At 36.1% G+C, this 19316-nt stretch overlaps 1 protein-coding gene across 3 annotated transcripts in view; it reads right to left on the bottom strand.

Moving 5' to 3' along the window:
* Positions 1-19316, bottom strand: part of STXBP5L (syntaxin binding protein 5L) — a 380025-nt gene that overhangs the window by 287939 nt on the left and 72770 nt on the right. For all 3 annotated transcript variants that reach the window (XM_041771139.1, XM_041771064.1, XM_041770992.1), the window contains exon 3: positions 11517-11614. In XM_041771139.1, coding sequence (XP_041627073.1) covers positions 11517-11614 — 98 coding nt within the window. The remainder of the gene's footprint in view (positions 1-11516; positions 11615-19316) is intronic.

A 19316-nucleotide genomic window follows, 5' to 3' on the forward strand; every position in this document is an offset into this window, starting at 1 on the left:
CAGGGGCAGAGCAGCTACCCCAAGTGCTAACACCTGAGAATCAGCACAACAGGCCCCTCCCCCAGAAGACCAGCTAGACGGACCAGTTCCAGGGGAAGTCAAGGGACGTAAAGTATACAGAATCAGAAGATACTCCCCCGTGTTTTTTGTTTTGTTTTGTTTTGTTTTGTGGTTTTTTTTTCTTTCTTTCTTTTTGATTTCTGATTCAAAGATATCAGAAGATACTCCCGCGTGTTTTTTTGTTTGTTTGTTTTGTTTTGTGTTTTTTTTTTCTTTCTTTCCTTTTGATTTAGGATTGCTTTGATTTCTTTTCAAAGTATACAGAATCACAAGATACTCCCACGTGTTTTTTGTGTTTTTTGTTTTGTTTTGTGTTTTTTTTTCTTTCTTTCTTTTTGATTTCTGATTGCTTCTTTTGATTTCTGATTGAATTCCCCCCCCTTTTTTCACCTTTCTTTCTTTTTCTTTCTCTTTTTCTTCTCTTTTTTCCCTTTTTTTATTCTTTCTCTTTTTTCTTTCTCTCTTTTCTTTCCTTCCCTCTCTTTTCCTCCTTTTCCCAATACAACTTGTTTTCGGCCACTCTGCACTGAGCAAAATGACTAGAAGGAAAACCTCACCTCAAAAAAAAGATTCAGAAACAGTCCTCTCTCCCACAGAGTTACAAAATCTGGATTACAATTCAATGTCAGAAAGCCAATTTAGAAGCACTATTATACAGCTACTGGTGGCTCTAAAAAAACCATAAAGGACTCAAGAGACATCATGACTGCAGAATTTAGATCCAATCAGGCAGAAATTAAAAATCAATTAAATGAGATGCAATCCAAGCTAGAAGTCCTAATGACGAGGCTTAACGAGGTGGAAGAATGGGTGAGTGACATAGAAGACAAGTTGATGGCAAAGAGGGAAACTGAGGAAAAAAGAGACAGACAATTAAGAGACCATGAAGACAGATTAAGGGAAATTAACGACAGCCTGAGGAAGAAAAACCTACGTTTAATTGGGGTTCCCGAGGGTGCCAAAAGGGACAGAGGGCCAGAATATGTATTTGAACAAATCCTAGCTGAAAAATTTCCGACTCTGGGAAGGGAAACAGGCATTCAGATCCAGGAAATAGAGAGATCCCCCCCTAAAATCAATAAAAACCGTTCAATGCCTCGACATTTAATTGTGAAGCTTGCAAATTCCAAAGATAAAGAGAAGATCCTTAAAGCAGCAAGACAAAAAAAGTCCCTGACTTTTATGGAGAGGAATATTAGGGTAACAGCACACCTCTCCACAGAGACCTGGCAGGACAGAAAGGGCTGGCAGGATATATTCAGGGTCCTAAATGAGAAGAACATGCAACCAAGAATACTTTATCCAGCAAGGCTCTCATTCAAAATGGAAGGAGAGATAAAGAGCTTCCAAGACAGGCAGGAACTGAAAGAATATGTGACCTCCAAACCAGCTCTGCAAGAAATTTTAAGGGGGACTCTTAAAATTCCCCTTTAAGAAGACGTTCAGTGGAACAATCCACAAAAACAAGGACTGAATAGATATCATGATGACACTAAACTCATATCTGTCAATAGTACCTCTAAACGTGAACGGGCTTAATGACCCCATCAAAAGGCGCAGGGTTTCAGACTGGATAAAAAAGCAGGACCCATCCATTTGCTGTCTACAAGAGACTCATTTTAGACAGAAGGACACCTACAACCTGAAAATAAAAGGTTGGAGAACCATTTACCATTCAAATGGTCCTCAAAAGAAAGCAGGGGTAGCCATCCTCATATCAGATAAATTAAAATTTACCCCGAAGACTATAGTGAGAGATGAAGAGGGACACTATCTCATACTCAAAGGATCTACCCAACAAGAGGACTTAACCATCCTCAATATATATGCCCCGAATGTGGGAGCTGCCAAATATTTAAACCAATTAATAACCAAACTGAAGAAATACTTTGATAATAATACACTTATACTTGGTGACTTCAATCTAGCTCTTTCTACCCTCAATAGGTCTTCTAAACACAACATCTCCAAAGAAACGAGAGCTTTAAATGATACACTGGACCAGATGGATTTCACAGATATCTACAGAACTTTACATCCAAACTCAACTGAATATACATTCTTCTCAAGTGCACATGGAACTTTCTCCAGAATAGACCACATACTGGGTCACAAATCGGGTCTGAACTGATACCAAAAGATCAGGATAGTCCCCTGTATATTCTCAGACCATAATGCCTTGAAATTAGAACTTAATCACAATAAGAAGTTTGGAAGGACCACAAACATGTGGAGTTTAAGGACCATCCTGCCAAAAGATGAAAAGGTCAACCAGGAAATTAAGGAAGAATTGAAAAGATTCATGGAAACTAATGAGAATGAAGATACAACCGTTCAAAATCTTTGGGATGCAGCAAAAGCAGTCCTGAGGGGGAAATACATCGCAATACAAGCATCCATCCAAAAACTGGAAAGAACTCATATTCAAAAGCTCACCTTACACATAAAGGAGCTAGAGAAAATGCAGCAAATGGACCCCACCCCCAGCAGAAGAAGAGAGTTAATTAAAATTTGAGCAGAACTAAATGAAATCGAGACCAAAAGAACTGTGGAACAGATCAAAAGAACCAGGAGTTGGTTCTTTGAAAGAATTAATAAGATAGATAAACCATTAGCCAACCTTATCAAAAATAAGAGAGAGAAGACTCAAATTAATAAAATCATATATGAGAAAGGAGAGATCACTACCAACACCAAGGAAATACAAACGATTTTAAAAACATATTATGAACAGCTATACGCCAATAAATTAGGCAATCGAGAAGAAATGGACGCATTCCTGGAAAGTCACAAACTACCAAAACTGAAGCAGGAAGCAAAAGAAAATCTGAAAAGGCCAATATCCAGGGAGGAAATTGAAGCAGTCATCAAAAACCTCCCAAGACACAAGAGTCCAGGGCCAGATGGCTTCCCAGGGGAATTCTATCAAATGTTTAAAGAAGAAATCATACCTATTCTACTAAAGCTGTTTGGAAAGATAGAAAGAGATGGAGTACTTCCAAATTCGTTCTATGAGGCCAGCATCACCTTAATTCCGAAACCAGACAAAGACCCCACCAAAAAGGAGAATTACAGACCAATATCCCTGATGAACATGGATGCAAAAATTCTCAACAAGATACTAGCCAATAGGATCCAACAACACATTAAGAAAATTATTCACCATGACCAAGTAGGATTTATCCCCAGGACACAAGGCTGGTTCAACACTCATAAAACAATCAATGTGATTCATCATATCAGCAAGAGAAAAACCAAGAACCATGTGATCCTCTCATTAGATGCAGAGAAAGCATTTGACAAAATACAGCATCCATTCCTGATCAAAACACTTCAGAGTGTTGGGATAGAGGGAACTTTCCTCAACATCTTAAAAGCCATCTACAAAAAGCCCACAGCAAATATCATTCTCAATGGGGAAACACTGGGAGCCTTTCCCTTAAGATCAGGAACAAGACAGGGATGTCCACTCTCACCACTGCTATTCAACATAGTACTGGAAGCCCTCGCCTCAGCAATCAGACAACAAAAAGACATTAAAGGCATTCAAATTGGCAAAGAAGAAGTCAAACTCTCCCTCTACGTTGATGACATGATACTCTACATAGAAAACCCAAAAGCCTCCACCCCAAGATTGCTAGAACTCATACAGAAATTTGGTAGCGTGGCAGGATACATATCAATGCCCAGAAATCAATGGCATTTCTATACACTAACAATGAGACTGAAGAAAGAGAAATTAAGGAGTCAATCCCATTTACAATTGCACCCAAAAGCATAAGATACCTAGGAATAAACCTAACCAAAGAGGTAAAGGATCTCTACCCTAAAAACTATAGAACACTTCTGAAAGAAATTGAGGATAACATAAAGAGATGGAAAAATATTCCATGCTCATGGATTGGCAGAATTAATATTGTGAAAATGTCAATGTTACCCAGGGCAATTTACACGTTTAATGCAATCCCTATCAAAATACCATGGACTTTCTTCAGAGAGTTAGAACAAATTATTTTAAGATTTGTGTGGAATCAGAAAAGACCCCGAATAGCCAGGGGAATTTTAAAAAAGAAAGCCATAGCTGGGGGCATCACAATGCCAGATTTCAGGTTGTACTACAAAGCTGTGGTCATCAAGACAGTGTGGTACTGGCACAAAATCAGACACATAGATCAATGGAACAGAATAGAGAACCCAGAAGTGGACCCTGAACTTCATGGTCAACTAATATTCGATAAAGGAGGAAAGACTATCCATTGGAAGAAAGACAGTCTCATCAATAAATGGTGTTGGGAAAATTGGACATCCACATGCAGAAGAATGAAACTGGACCACTCTCTTTCACCATACACAAAGATAAACTCAAAATGGATGAGAGATCTAAATGTGAGACAAGATTCCATCAAAATCCTAGAGGAGAACACAGGCAACACCCTTTTTGAACTTGGCCACAGTAACTTCTTGCAAGATACATCCATGAAGGCAAAAGAAACAAAAGCAAAAATGAACTATTGGGACTTCATCAAGATAAGAAGCTTTTGCACAGCAAAGGATACAGTCAACAAAAACTAAAAGACAACCTACAGAATGGGAGAAGATATTTGCAAATGACGTATCAGATAAAGGGCTAGTTTCCAAGATCTATAAAGAAGTTATTAAACTCAACACCAAAGAAACAAACAATCCAATCATGAAATGAGCAAAAGACATGAACAGAAATCTCACAGAGGAAGACATGGACATGGCCAACAAGCATATGAGAAAATGCTCTGCATCACTTGCCATCAGGGAAATACAAATCAAAACCACAATGAGATCCCACCTCACACCAGTGAGAATGGGGAAAATTAACAAGGCAGGAAACAACAAATGTTGGAGAGGATGCGGAGAAAAGGGAACCCTCTTACACTGTTGGTGGGAATGTGAACTGGTGCAGCCACTCTGGAAAACTGTGTGGAGATTCCTCAAAGAGTTAAAAATAGACCTGCCCTACGACCCAGCAATTGCACTGTTGGGGATTTACCCCAAAGATACAGATGCAATGAAATGCCGGGACACCTGCACCTGGATGTTTCTAGCAGCAATGTCCACAATAGCCAAACTATGGAAGGAGCCTCGGTGTCCATCGAAAGATGAATGGATAAAGAAGATGTGGTTTATGTATACAATGGAATATTACTCAGCCATTAGAAATGACAAATACCCAGCATTTGCTTCAACATGGATGGAACTGGAGGGTATTATGCTGAGTGAAGTAAGTCAATTGGAGAAAGACAGTGTATGTTCTCATTCATTTGGGGAATATAAATAATAGTGAAAGGGAATATAAGGGAAGGGAGAAGAAATGTGTGGGAAATATAAGGAAGGGAGACAGAACATAAAGACTCCTAACTCTGGGAAACGAACTAGGGGTGGTGGAAGGGGAGGAGGGCGGGGGGTGGGGGGGAATGGGTGATGGGCCCTGAGGGGGACATTTGACTGGATGAGCACTGGGTGTTTTTCTGTATGTTGGTAAAGTGAACACCAATAAAAATTAATTTATTAAAAAAAAAGAAGAATGATACCACAAAAAAAATTATCAATCTATTTTTTAACTATTTTTATTGAAGCATAATTACAGACAGTGTAATATTAGGTGTCAAGATATACTACAGAGCTGTAGACCAAATACATATGGTACTAGCACAAAAACAGAAATAGGTAATGTAACAGAATATGTAAATATGTAATGTAACAGAATAGAGAGCTCAAAACTAAACCCACATTTATATAGTCATATTAATCTACAACAAAGGAGATAGGAATATACAATGGGGAAAAACAGTCTCTTCAACAAAGAGTGTTGGGAGAATTGGACAGCTACATACAAAAGAATGAAACTAAACTACAGTCTTTAACCATATACGAAAATAAAACTAAATGGATTAAAGACCTAAATGTGAGATCTGAAACCATAAAACTCCTAAAAGAAAGCATAGAGAGTAATTTCTTTCACATCAGCCATAGATACATTTTCTAGATATGTCTCCAGAGGCAAGGGAAACAAACACAAAAATAAACACAGGTACTACACCAAAATAAAAAGCTTTTGCACAGAGAGAGAAACTGTCAATAAAACAAAAAGGTAACCTATAGAATGCAGAAGATATTTGCAAATGATATGCCTAATAAGGAGTTAATATCCTGAATATATAAAGAATTTAGACAACTCAACATCAAAAAACCCCAAATAATCTTATTTCAAAATGTGAATCCCTAATATAAAAATAAATTTTAAAATTATAAGTTAAAGGACATAAATTGTCAAATTAGATTTTTTAAAATCCACTCAGTTCTATGCCACCTAGGACACACTTGGGGTATGAAGACACAAATAGGTTAAAATAAAAGCAATGAAAGAAAAACAATTCACCATATTAAGACTAATCAAAAGAAAGCTTCAGTGGCTATATCCATATCACACAAAGAAAAATTCAGATTAGAGAATACTACCAGAGACAAAGAAGGTCATTTCATAATGTTAAGAGTCAACTCATAAAGAGAACTTAATACTCCCAAATGTTCATACAGCTAATCATAAAGCTTCAAAATACATGAAATGAAACAAAACTGATGGAACTGCAAGGATAAAGTTTTCAATTATATTGAGAGATTTTAATAACACTTTCAGTAATAGAAGAAATAGATGGTAACAAACGGAAAATCAGTACAAATACAGATCTTAAGCACACTCTCAGTCAATTTTCCGTAATTGATATTTACAGATCAATCTATCCAAGGACAGTGGTATACATATTCATTTTAATACGCATTTAACATTTATCAGAACAGACCACAGACAGGACCATAAAACAAGCTTCAATTAATTTAAAGGGATTCAGGTTATACAGAGTATATTCTCTGACCACAATGGAATTAAATTAAAAATCAATAATAGATCTTAGAGCATCTAATATCTGGAAACTGAATAACACACAAAAAGCCACAGGTCAAGAAAATAAAACAAGCAGAAATTAGAAAATATTTTACGCATAGTAAAAGGAAAACACAACATATTAAAAACTGGGGGTGGAGAATTTCAAATCTGTGAAGATAAGTAGCTCCATTCCTCCTTTCCAAAATCTGAAAGAAAGAAGGAGGAATGCCAAAGCAACTCAGTACCTGAGGAATGACACAGCAGTGATTTTCCTGGGACTGAGAAGACAGAATAGCCTAAAAACAAATTTTGGCTTCACTCACCCAAATCTAGCAAACAACAAAGAAAAAAATTCTCCTCTCCTTAATTCCATACAGTTCAACAGGGTTGATTGGGGAACTGATCTTTCACCTCATCCTGCTCCCATCCTGCAGAAAGCACACTTCAATTCCCTCAGCAGATAGTGTTTAAGGGCACAAACAGGAAAATAATCACCCATTCCCCTGCCTGGCAGAACCAGGTAACACTGTTCCATTAAGTGCACTAAGTAGTATTAGGGGTATTAGTGCCCTACACAGGATGTTGATCTGCCATTTCCAGACTAGTGGATGCAAGTGGGAGCAATTCAATCTGATGGGACAGTATTAGTGAGTCTGAATGAGACTGATCTTACATTCCCCTCCTAGCATAAAAAAAGGTGTTCTAATTCTCTTGCCAAGATAGCATCACTGGAGTCCAGGTATAATAAGATTTAATGAGATGATATAAAGTGGGACTTCACACAAACATTAGGCTTCACACACACTCTTCTAGCTCTCTATGTCAGTAGTATGGTCATTGGGAATCTGAATATCCACATCCACCTGACACAAATAAGATTGAACAATGTGGGGAAACCAGGGCTAGTCAGCACCCACATGGTGTCAGGATCCTATTAGAAGCTGAACCACTCTACTAACATCAATGAGTTGGAACAAGGTAGTGCAAGGAGGAGTGGTTGATACCATGTTTCCTATCTCTCCCAATGTTACTGCGGCCCTGTAGGAATATGAACTTCCATTCCCACACATCAGAAAATGAGCTGGGTGAGTCAGTACTTACATTTGCTAGGGAATGTGTGCTGACAGGGCTCACCATAAAACTTGAATATATACACCCACTTTGCCCTCAAGCTATACCTCAACAGGGGAGCTTACTGGTTTAAAAAAAATGATCAATAGCATCTAAGTTTCATAATATAATATTCAAAACATCCAAGATACAACTGAAAATCACTCATGATACTCAGGACCAAGATAATGGCATTTGAATGAGGAAAGATAATCAATACATGCCAACATCAAAATGAATCAGATGTTCTGAAAAATTATCTGAATTATCTGAAAAAGGTTTTCAACAGCCATGACAAAAATCCTTCAATAAGCAATTATTAAACTTCTTAAAACAAATAAGATCAGCAAATAGAAATTCTAAAAAAGAAATTGAATGAAAAATATAATAACCAAGGTAAAAATGGATAGGCTCAGTAGTAGAGTTGCGATGACAAGGATAAAATGAGTAAACTTAGGAAAAGATCAATAAAATGTATCTGATCTGAACAGAGGGAAAAAAGACTGAAGTGGGGAAACACAATGAACAGTGTCAGGGGTCTGTGGGACAAGAAAAAAGATCTAACATTCATATAATTGGAGTCCCAGAGGAGAGCAAAAAGACGGTGGAATTGAGAAACTATAAAAAAAGTAATGGCTGAAAACTTCCAAATTTGATGATATACATAAACCTACAGACGCAGTAAGTGGAGCAAACACCAAAAAAAGATAAACCCAGAAATATCCATGTCAAGAAACATCATAATTAAGCTTTTGAAAACTAAGAGGAAAAGCTTTGGAAAGCAGCCAGAGAAAGTCTTATAAATGAACATGAATTTGAATGACAGTAACTTCTCATCTGAAACCATAGAGGCCAGAAGAAAGTTTTACAACATTTCTCAAGTAATTAAAGAAAGTAACTGTTCATTGTGTATATACAACAAAAATATCCTTGAGGAATGACAAATAAATACATTCTCAGATGAAGAAAAACTGAGACAATTCGTTTCAAATAACAAATATATCCTTAAAAAATGTCTAAATAAAGTGCTCTAATCAGAAAGAAATGGAAGTTCTCAAATAAGCATCCCATATTTTCACTTTTAAAACCCTGGAAAAGGGGTTTTCTGGTAACTTCAGAAAGGAAATAACATAGGAATGGGTAAAAATTTGGATAAATATAGATTATCATACTTCTTATGAGTTTCTTAAGTCACATTTGATAGCTGAAGCAAAAATTATAGCACCATCTGATGTGGTGCTGCTTGAGGCATTTACAGGAAATACATAAGATGATTATACTTTAAAAGAAGACAGGGTATAGGGACCTAAATGGAAGTAAGGATTCCATTTCCCTCAAAGTGAAAAAATATTGATACCAGTAGACTGTGAAAATTTATGTACATTTATTGTAATACCTAAAGCAACCACTGAGAAAACTACAAATAAATATACTCAAAAACAATATAAATGTATCATGTCTGAATTATTTAAAATGTTCAAATAACCCATAGGAAAATAGGAAAGTCAAACAGAAACAAGAAACAGGGAAACAAGCAGAAAGCAAAGAAGTAAATTGGCAGAATTAGGCTCTAACATATAAACAATTACCTTATAGTAAGTTATCTTAATATACCAATTAAAGTAGATTCACATAGATCAAAAAGAAAATGATCTTACAAAATCAATATACAAAAAACAGCTGCATTTTTATATACTAATAATAAATTATCAGAAAGATAAATTTAAAAAACAATCCCATTTACAACCACATCAAAAAGAATAAAATATCTAGGAATAAATTCAACCAATAAATGAAAGACCTAGACACTAGAAACTATAAGATATTGATGAAAGAAACTGAAGAGGTTACAAATGAATATAAAGATATTCCATGCTCATGGATTGGATGAATTAATATTATTAAAATATATATACTACCCAAAGCAATATATAGCTTCAATGCAACCTCTAAAAAAATCCAAAGGCAGGCATCTTTTACAGAAATAAAACAAACAACTCTAAAATTTGTATAAAACCACAACAGGGGGACGCCTGGATGGCTCAGTGGTTGAGTGTCTGCCTTCGGCTCAGGGCATTACCCCAGGGTCCTGGGATCAAGTCCCATATCGGGCTCCTTGCAGGAAGCTTGCTTCTCCTTCTGCCTGTGTCTCTGCCTCTGTGTGTGTGTGTATGTGTGTGTGTGTGTGTGTGTGTGTGTCTTTCGTGAATAAATAAATAAAATCCTTAAACACACCTACACACACACACACACACACACACACACACACACACACACACACAAACAAAGGCCTTGAATAGCCAGAGTAATCTTGAGGAAAAAAAAAAGAAAAAAAAAAAAAACAAACCTAGAGGCATCATGCTTCCTAATTCCAAACTATATTACAGAGTTACAATAATCAAAACATTATGGTATTGGAATAAAACAGACACACAGACCAATGGTAGAACCAAGAGCCCAGAAATAAACCCATGCATACATGGTCAACTAATTTTTGATAAGAGAGCAAGATTACTCACTGGAGAAAAGACTGTCTCTTCAATAAATGGTGTCAGGAAAACTGAGCAGACACATGCAAAAGAATAAAACTGGGCCATTATCTTAAAATACACACAAAACTTAATTCAAAATGGATTAAAGACCTGAATATATGACCTAAAACTATAAATCTAGAAGAAAATAAAGGCAGTGAGCTGCTAGACATTGGTCTTGGCAATGATTTTTTGGATTTGATACCTAAAGCAAAAATAAACAAGTAGGACTACATGAAACTAACTTCCATACAACAAAGGAAATCATCAACAAAATAAATGGGAGAAAATATTTATAAATTACATATGATAAAGAGTCAATATCCAAAATATACAAAGAATTCATACAACTCAATAACAAAATAAAAAACAATTATATTAAAAGATGGGCAGAGGATCTGAATAGACATTTTTCAAAAGAAGACCTATGGATGGCTAACTGGTACATGAAAATTTGCTTAGCATCACTAATTATCAGAGAAATGCAAATCAGAACCACAATGAGATATCACCTCACGTCTGTAAGAATGGCTTTACCAAAAAGATAAGAAATAACAACTGTTAGTAAAGATATGGAGAGAAGGGAACCCTTGTACACTGTTGGTGGGACTGTAAATTAGTATAGCCACATGGAAAACAGTATGGTGTTTCCCAAATAATTAAAACTAGAACTTCCTTATGACTCAGCAATTCCATTTCTGCATATTTATCCCAAGGAATTAAAGAAAGGACATCAAGAGTTATCTCACAGACATTAAAAATATGCCAATAAACTGGATAATGTGGGCTTTCATAATCATTACTCATTTCAAAGAAATCAACTTTATTTGATCATATTCCACTTACCTGAATATTTAAGAAAATGTAATTGGTATTAATGTAACAAAAATTAAGGATACATTCGTATAGCACCTGTTCTTGTCCCAATAGCCAAGATTTTCTGAACTGGATCAAAGGCTAATGCTGTGGGCTGATAAGGAAAACCATGCCGAACTGTCTGAAAGAGAGCAGATAGTAAAAATAATCATCAGGGAAATAAAAAAACTCACAAGATACTACTGTCCAACTGCCATAATGACTAAAATTTTTTGAAATAATTATTTTTAATTAAAAAAGACTACTACCAAATATTGATAGAAGTATAAAATGACACAAGAACTTTGGAAAATTGTCTTGTAGTTTTCTATAAAACTATCTGTCCTATGACCTATAAATTCACTACTATGCATGTACTCCAGAAAATAAAGAGCATGTGGCCATATAATAATTTGTGTAAGACCCTAATGGCTTTATACATAACAACCTAGAAGCAGTCCAGCTGTTCAACAAGAGAATCAAAAGCAAAAATATGCTATACTCATAAATTACCACTCACCAGTTGAAAGATAAACACTAATGACAGATGCAGTAACATGGATGATTCTCAAAAAACATTATGTTAAATAAAATAAGCAATACATAAAACAGTGTATATAATATAATTATATTAGAATTTGAATAAGCAAAATGTACCTAAGGTGAAAAAAAAATCAGAGCAGTGGTTGACTTGAGGAGAACTCATTGAAGGGAAGTATGAGTAAAGGTAATATTCTAAATTTTGATAAAGGCTTGGATTACATAAGTGTATACACAGTGTATAAGTGTATACAATAGTAAAAACTCATCAAATTGTATGATAAAATTTATTATTTCTCCGTGTGTAAATTGAATGTCATAAAAAATTAGGGAAAAAGTACTATAAAAAATATCGAGCTCTAGTTAATGATTTGCATACTGAGGTTTTAAGAGGTCTACTGATACCTGCACTTAATTCAAAATGTATCCATAGAAGTATTATGGTTACACAGATGGATAGACATATATAATAAAGTAAATATAGCAAAATGATCATTTTCAAATTTAGGTGGTGAGTATATATGTGTGTGTGTTGTTTATATACATACATATATGAATGCTCATACTATAAATTTTTCAACTCCTCTGTGTGTTTGAAAACTTACACAGTCACACAATGGGGAACAAAAGAAAAATATAAAGAGTTCACAATATAAAAAAGGTGAAATGACTAACACAAGAATATGTAGCAATATACAGGAATTAATTTCAATATGAAATATAACTCTTCAAAGAAATAGAGGACCCACATAGGTCAGAAATAAGAGATTCTAGAAGGAGCTTGGGAAGAGAGCAGAGAAGGAAGACGCTGAACTCACACCATCTCATTACAAGTAGATATCATCCACATGCAAGTAAATAAATCCTCAGAACTGAAGAAAGCAAAACTTCCATAACTAAAAATAGAGAACAAGCTGCATTAGGAAAGGTTAGGAAAGACAAAAAGGCAAGGGCTGACAGCTGGAGGGAGGGAGCTAGCATGTGCAGAGGGCAGAGAAAAGGCCAAAGAACCAGGGAGCCCACAAGGAGGAAGACTAATCCTCATCATGTTTGACTTTGAAAATCAGAGGTGCTGAATTCTGTGAATTTGTTTAACTAATGGGACTTAGAGTCAGATCTTTAAAAGTCAGCTGACCTAGCACTGGGATAGTGAGGAGTGCAAGTGATAGCTGGGTCTCTGCCCTTAAAGAGACAGTAACCTGCATGGATAGGAAGCAAAAAAAAACAGCAATTTACACAATACTGGGGACATATGAGAGACAGATTTTTTTCATACTGATTTCAGAGTGTGTTGGGGGTGCTTCTCTGAAAATGAGGGACCTGGCAGGCATCATTCTCCACCCCATCCCCCAGCATAAACACAGGGTCACCTGCAGGAAGCAAGGCTGCACAGACATTCGCTACCTAAACTCCTAGTAGTATGCTAACACCATGAGTTCTCCTAAGGACTCACCCACTCCAAGCCTGCTAGCTTTTGCCCTGGGCTTGGGGCCAATTTTATGAAAGCTATCCATGTGTCCTGCCCAACCTCTCAATGTACCACCACCACTGCACTTCACACCCAGCCAGTGCATGGTACCCAGCCATGTGGCCCCAGCCACCAAAGAAATGCAGCCTCCAGCCTCTACAGCACTTTAGGAGATCTGGTATGGGACCAGTAGCCCAGTACAAATTTTGTGAACATTGTTGCCCTACTCCCAAGTTTCCTCAAAGCCACACTCCCTCAGAGTTGGCCTGCCTGAATCTCACTCACACCAGGGATAGCAACCACAGCCCAAAGCAGGAAAGCATAAGTCCAGAAAACTGCACTGAAAGGAAAAGCAACTCAGACATAAGAGCAAGGCATAACCAACACACATAGGACAGTCTCCTGAAGTGCCAGGTTCTGGTAAACAGGGAACACTACACTCCAGGGCACTATCGGACCTCTTCTTCATAAAGTAACCACTTTTGAGAACAGAAAGCATATCTGACTTTCTTTACACAGAGAAACAAACACAGAGGAACAAAAAATGAGAGAAATTTATCTCAAATGGAAGAATAGGACAAGGCCACATCCAGAGATCTAAGTGAAATACACATCAGTAAAATGCCTCATAGAGAATTTAGAGCAATGAATATAAGTATAGTCCTAGACTTGAGAAAAGAGTGAAAGACATGTATGAGCCTGCCAGCTCCCTTAATACAAGATAAAGAATAATATAGCAGAAATAAAGGGCTCAATAAACAAGCTGAAAAACATGCCTGATGGAATGCAGAGAAGGATAGAAGAAGCAGAGGAATGAATTAGTGACCTAGATGACAGTGATCAAGTTGAACAAAAGATAGGAAAAAAGAATTATGCAAAATGAGAATAAACTTATAGAACTCAATAACTCTCCCAAAAGTAATAACATTCATATTATATGAGTTCCAAAGTATAAAGAGAGAAAAATGGGGCAGAAAATTTATTTGAGGAAATAATAGCTAAAAACCTCCATAATCCAAGAATGGAAACATGCCCAGATCCAGGAGGCACAGAAAACGTCCATCAAGATAAAAAAAAGGAGGCCCACAGGGGTGCCTAGGTAGCACAGCTGGTTAAGCGTCCAAGTCTTGATTTTGGCTCAAGCCATGATCTCAGGGTTGTGAGATCCAGCCCCATGTCAGACCCAAACTGGGCCAGAGCCTGCTTGCGATTCACTCTCTTCCTCTCCCCCTGACACCTCTATCTCTCAAAAAAAAGGGGGGGGGAGGAGAAGCCCACGCTGAGACCTATTGTAATTAATTTACCAAATATAGTGAAAAAATAAAAAATTTTAAAAGCAGCAAGAGAAAAGAAGACAGAAACATACAAGGGAAAACCCATAAGGCTAACAGGAGATTTTTTCACTAGAAACTTTGCAAACCAAAAGAGAGTAGCATGATATATTCAATGTGCCAAAAGGGAAAAGTCTACAGCTAAAAATACTCTACCCAGCAAGGCTATCATTGAGAATAGAAGAGATAAAGAGTTTTCTAGACAAACAATAACTAAAGGAGTTCAAGTCCTCTAAACCAGAAATATTAAACAGGACTCTGAGTGGAAAGGAAAGACCAAAACTAACACTATAATGGTAGGAAGCACAAAAGCAGTAAAAATGAGTATTTCTGTAAAAAAAATCAGTCAAGAAATTCACAAATTAAATGGATACAAAACATAACAACATATACCTAAAACATGGGGAGGAGAACAGTAAAGAATGGGTTCAAATTTAAATGACCGTCAACTTAATATAGACTGCTATATGCAGAGGAGATTATACACCAACTTAATGGTAATCATGTAACAAAAATGACAAATAAATGTGCAAAAAAATAAAAAGAAGTTACCTAAATATATCACTAAAAAAAACAATAAAACATGAAAGAAAGATAAGGATCAAAGAAAATCTTTAGAAACAATCACAAAACAAATAATAAAGTGATAATAAATGCATATCTATCAATAACTCTGAATGTAAATGGACTAAATGCTCCAATCAGAAGTCATATGGTTACAAAGTAGGGAAAAAAACAAGACTCTTTAAATGCTGCCTACAAGAGACTGGTTTCAGTCCTAAAGACACCTACAAATCGAAAGTGAGGGGATAGAGAAACATCTATCATGCAAATGGATGTCATAAGAAAACTGGAGTACCAATACTTATATCAGACAAAATAGACTTTAAAGCAAAGACTATGACAAGAAACCAAAAGGACACTATAGTTACAAGGAGGACAATCCAACAATAAGATCTAACAATTGTAAACATTTACGCACTCAACATAAGACCACTCAAATACATAAAGCAGTTAATAATGAACATAAAGGAAATCATTGATAGTAATACAGTAATAGTAGGGGACTTTAACACGACACTTACATCAATGGACAGATAATCTAAGCAGAAGATCAACAGGGAAACAATGGTTTTGAATGACACACTGGACCCGATGGGCTTAACATATATTCAGAACATTCCATCCCCAAACAGCAGAATAGAGTCTTCCCCAGTGTACATGGGATGGACATTCTCCAGAAAAGATCAAATATTAGCTCTCAAAACAAGCTGCAACAAACTCAAGAAGACTGAAATCATACCATGGTTCTTTTCTGACCACGATGCTATAAAACATTAGGGTTAGGGCTAAGGGTTAGTCAAACACAAGAAAAATCCGGAAAGACCACAAATACATGGAGGTTAAATAACATGCTACTAAATAATGAATGGGTTAACCAGGAAATAAAAGAAGAAATTAAATAGTAAATAGAAACGAATGAAAATAAAAACACAACAATCCGAAGCCTTTGGGATACAGCAAAGATGGCCATAAGAAGGAAATGTATAGCAATACCACCTACCTAAACGAGAAAAATCTCAACAACCTAACCTTATGCCTAAAGGAGATAGAAAAAGAACCATAAACAAGACCCCAAACGAGCAGAAGAAAGGAAATAATAAAGATTAGAGCAGAAATAAATGATATAGAAATTTTAAGAAATAGTACAGATCAATGATATCGGGAGTTGGTTCTTAGAATAAATCAATAAACTTATTAAACCTCTAGCTAGACTTATCAAGAAAAAAAAAGAAAGATTCAATTAAATCACAAATTATACAGGAGAAATAATAAACAATATCACAGAAATGCAAACAATTATCAGAGAATATTATGACAAACTATATGTCAATAAACTGGACAACCTAAAAGTAATAGATACACTCCTGAGAACATATAGACTACCAAAACTGAAATAGGAATAAATAGAATTTTTTAAAGATTTTATTTATTTATTTATTCATGAGAGACACAGAGAAAGGCAGAGACACAGGCAGAGGGAGAAGCAGGCTCAGGATCATGCTCTGAGCCAAAGGCAGACGCTCAACAGCTGAACCACCCAGGCGTCTCAGGAATAAATAGAATTTTTGAACAGACCAATAGCCAGTAAGGAAATTTAATCAGTAACCAAAAAACTCCCAACAAACAGAAATTCGAGCTTTATAGACAAATTCTACTAAACATTTAAAGAAGAGTTAATACCTCTTCTTCTCAAACTATCCCCAAAAAACAGAAAAGAAAAGAAAACCTCCAAATTCACTTTATGAGGCCAGCATTACCCTAATATCAAAACCAGATAAAGACATCAGAGCCTACAGACCTAATAAACATGGATGTAAAAATTCTCAATAAAATACTAGTAAACCAAATCCAATGGTACATTAAAAGAATCGTTCACCATGATCAATTGGGATTTATTCCTGGGTTACAAGGGTGGTTCAGTATTTGCAAACCAATCAACGTGATAACCACATCAGTAAGGGAAAGGACATGAACCATATGATACTCTCAATAGATGAAGAAAAAGCATTCAACAAAGTATGGCATAGATTCATGATAAAAACCATCAACAAAGATGGTTTGGAGGGAACCTACCTCAATATAGTAAAGGCCTTATATGAAAACCCCACAGCTAACATTCTCAATGAAGAAAAACTGACCTTTTCCCCTAAGGTCAGGAATAAGGCAAGGATGCCCACTCTCATCACTTTATTTAACATAATACTGGAAGTCCTAACCACAGCAATCAGACAACAAAAAGGAATAAAAGGCATCCAAATTGGTAAGGAAGAAGTAAAAAATTTTCTATTTGAAGATGACATGACACTCTATAAAGAAAACCCAAGAGACTCTACCAAAAAACTGCTAGAACTGATGAATGAATTCAGGTAATCTGCAAGATACAAAATCAGTGCACAGAAATCTGTTGTGTTCCATGCATGGATAATAAAGCAGCAGAAAGGGAAATTATGAAAACAATCCCATTCGCAATAGTGCCAAAAATAATGGATACATAGGAATAAACCTATGCAAAGAGGTAAAAGACTTGTACTCTGAAAACTGTAAAACATGGAGGAAAGAAATTGAAGATGACACAAAGAAATGGAGAGACATTCCATGCTCCTGGATTATAAGAACAAACATTGTTAAAATGTCTGTATTACCCAAAGCAATTCACACATTTAATGCACTCCCTATCAAAACACCAACAGCGGGATCCCTGGGTGGTGCAGCGGTTTAGTGCCTGCCTTTGGCCCAGGGCGCGATCTTGGAGATCCGGGATCGAATCCCATGTTGGGCTCCCAGTGCATGAAGCCTGCTTCTCCCTCTGCCTATGTCTCTGCCTCTCTCTCTCTCTGTGTGTGACTATCATAAATAAATAAAAGATTAAAAAAAAAAACACCAACAGCATTTTTCATAGAACTAGAACAAACAATCCTGAAATTTGTAGGGACCATAAAAGACCCTGAATATCCAAAGCAATCTTGAAAAAAGAGAACCAAAGATGGAGGTATCACAGTTCTGACTTCAAATTATATTACAAAGCTGTAGTAATCAAAACTATAGTACTAGCACAAAAATAGACACATAGATCAATGGAACAGAATACCCAAAAATAAACCCACAACTATATATGGTCAATATTCTTCAACACAGCAGGAAAGAAAATCCAGTGGTAAAAAAGACTTTCTTCAACAAATGGTATTGGGAAAATAGGACAGCAACATATGCTAAAGAATGAAACTGGATTCTTTCTTACACTGTACACAAAAATAAATTCAAAATTGATTAAAGACCTAAATGTGAGACCTGAAACCATAAAAATCCTAGAAAACAGGAAGTAATTTCTTTCTAGAAATTTCTTTCTAGAAATTTCTCCTGAGGCAAGTGAAACAAAAGCAAAAATAAACTATTAGGACTACATCAAAATAAAAAGCCTCTGCACAGCAAAAGAAACAATCAACAAAACTAAAAGGCAACCTACAGAATAGGAGAAGATATTTGCAAATCATATACTTGATAAAGGGTTAATATCCAAAACATTTAAAAACCTGATACAACTCAATACCCAAAAAACCAATAATCTGGTTTTAAAATGGGCAGAAGACATGAACAGACATTTCTCCAAAGAAGACATACATATGGCCAACAGATACATGAAGCAATGTTTACCATCACTTACCATCAGGGAAATACAAATGAAGTATCACCTCACACCTGTCAGAATGGCTAAAATCAACAACACAAGAAACAACGTGGGGCAAAGATGTGGAGAACTCTTGCACTCTTGGTGGGAATGCAAGCTGGTTCAGCCACTGTGGAAAACTATTTGGAGGTTCCTCAAAAAGTTAAAAATAGAACTCTCCTAAAATCTAGCAATAGCATTACTAGGTATTTACCCAAATAATATAAGAACACTAATTCAAAGGGATTCACGCACCTCTATGTTTACAGCAGCATCA

Source organism: Vulpes lagopus, chromosome 1 (assembly GCF_018345385.1).
Source record: "Vulpes lagopus strain Blue_001 chromosome 1, ASM1834538v1, whole genome shotgun sequence".
Classification (NCBI taxonomy): Eukaryota; Metazoa; Chordata; class Mammalia; order Carnivora; family Canidae; genus Vulpes; species Vulpes lagopus.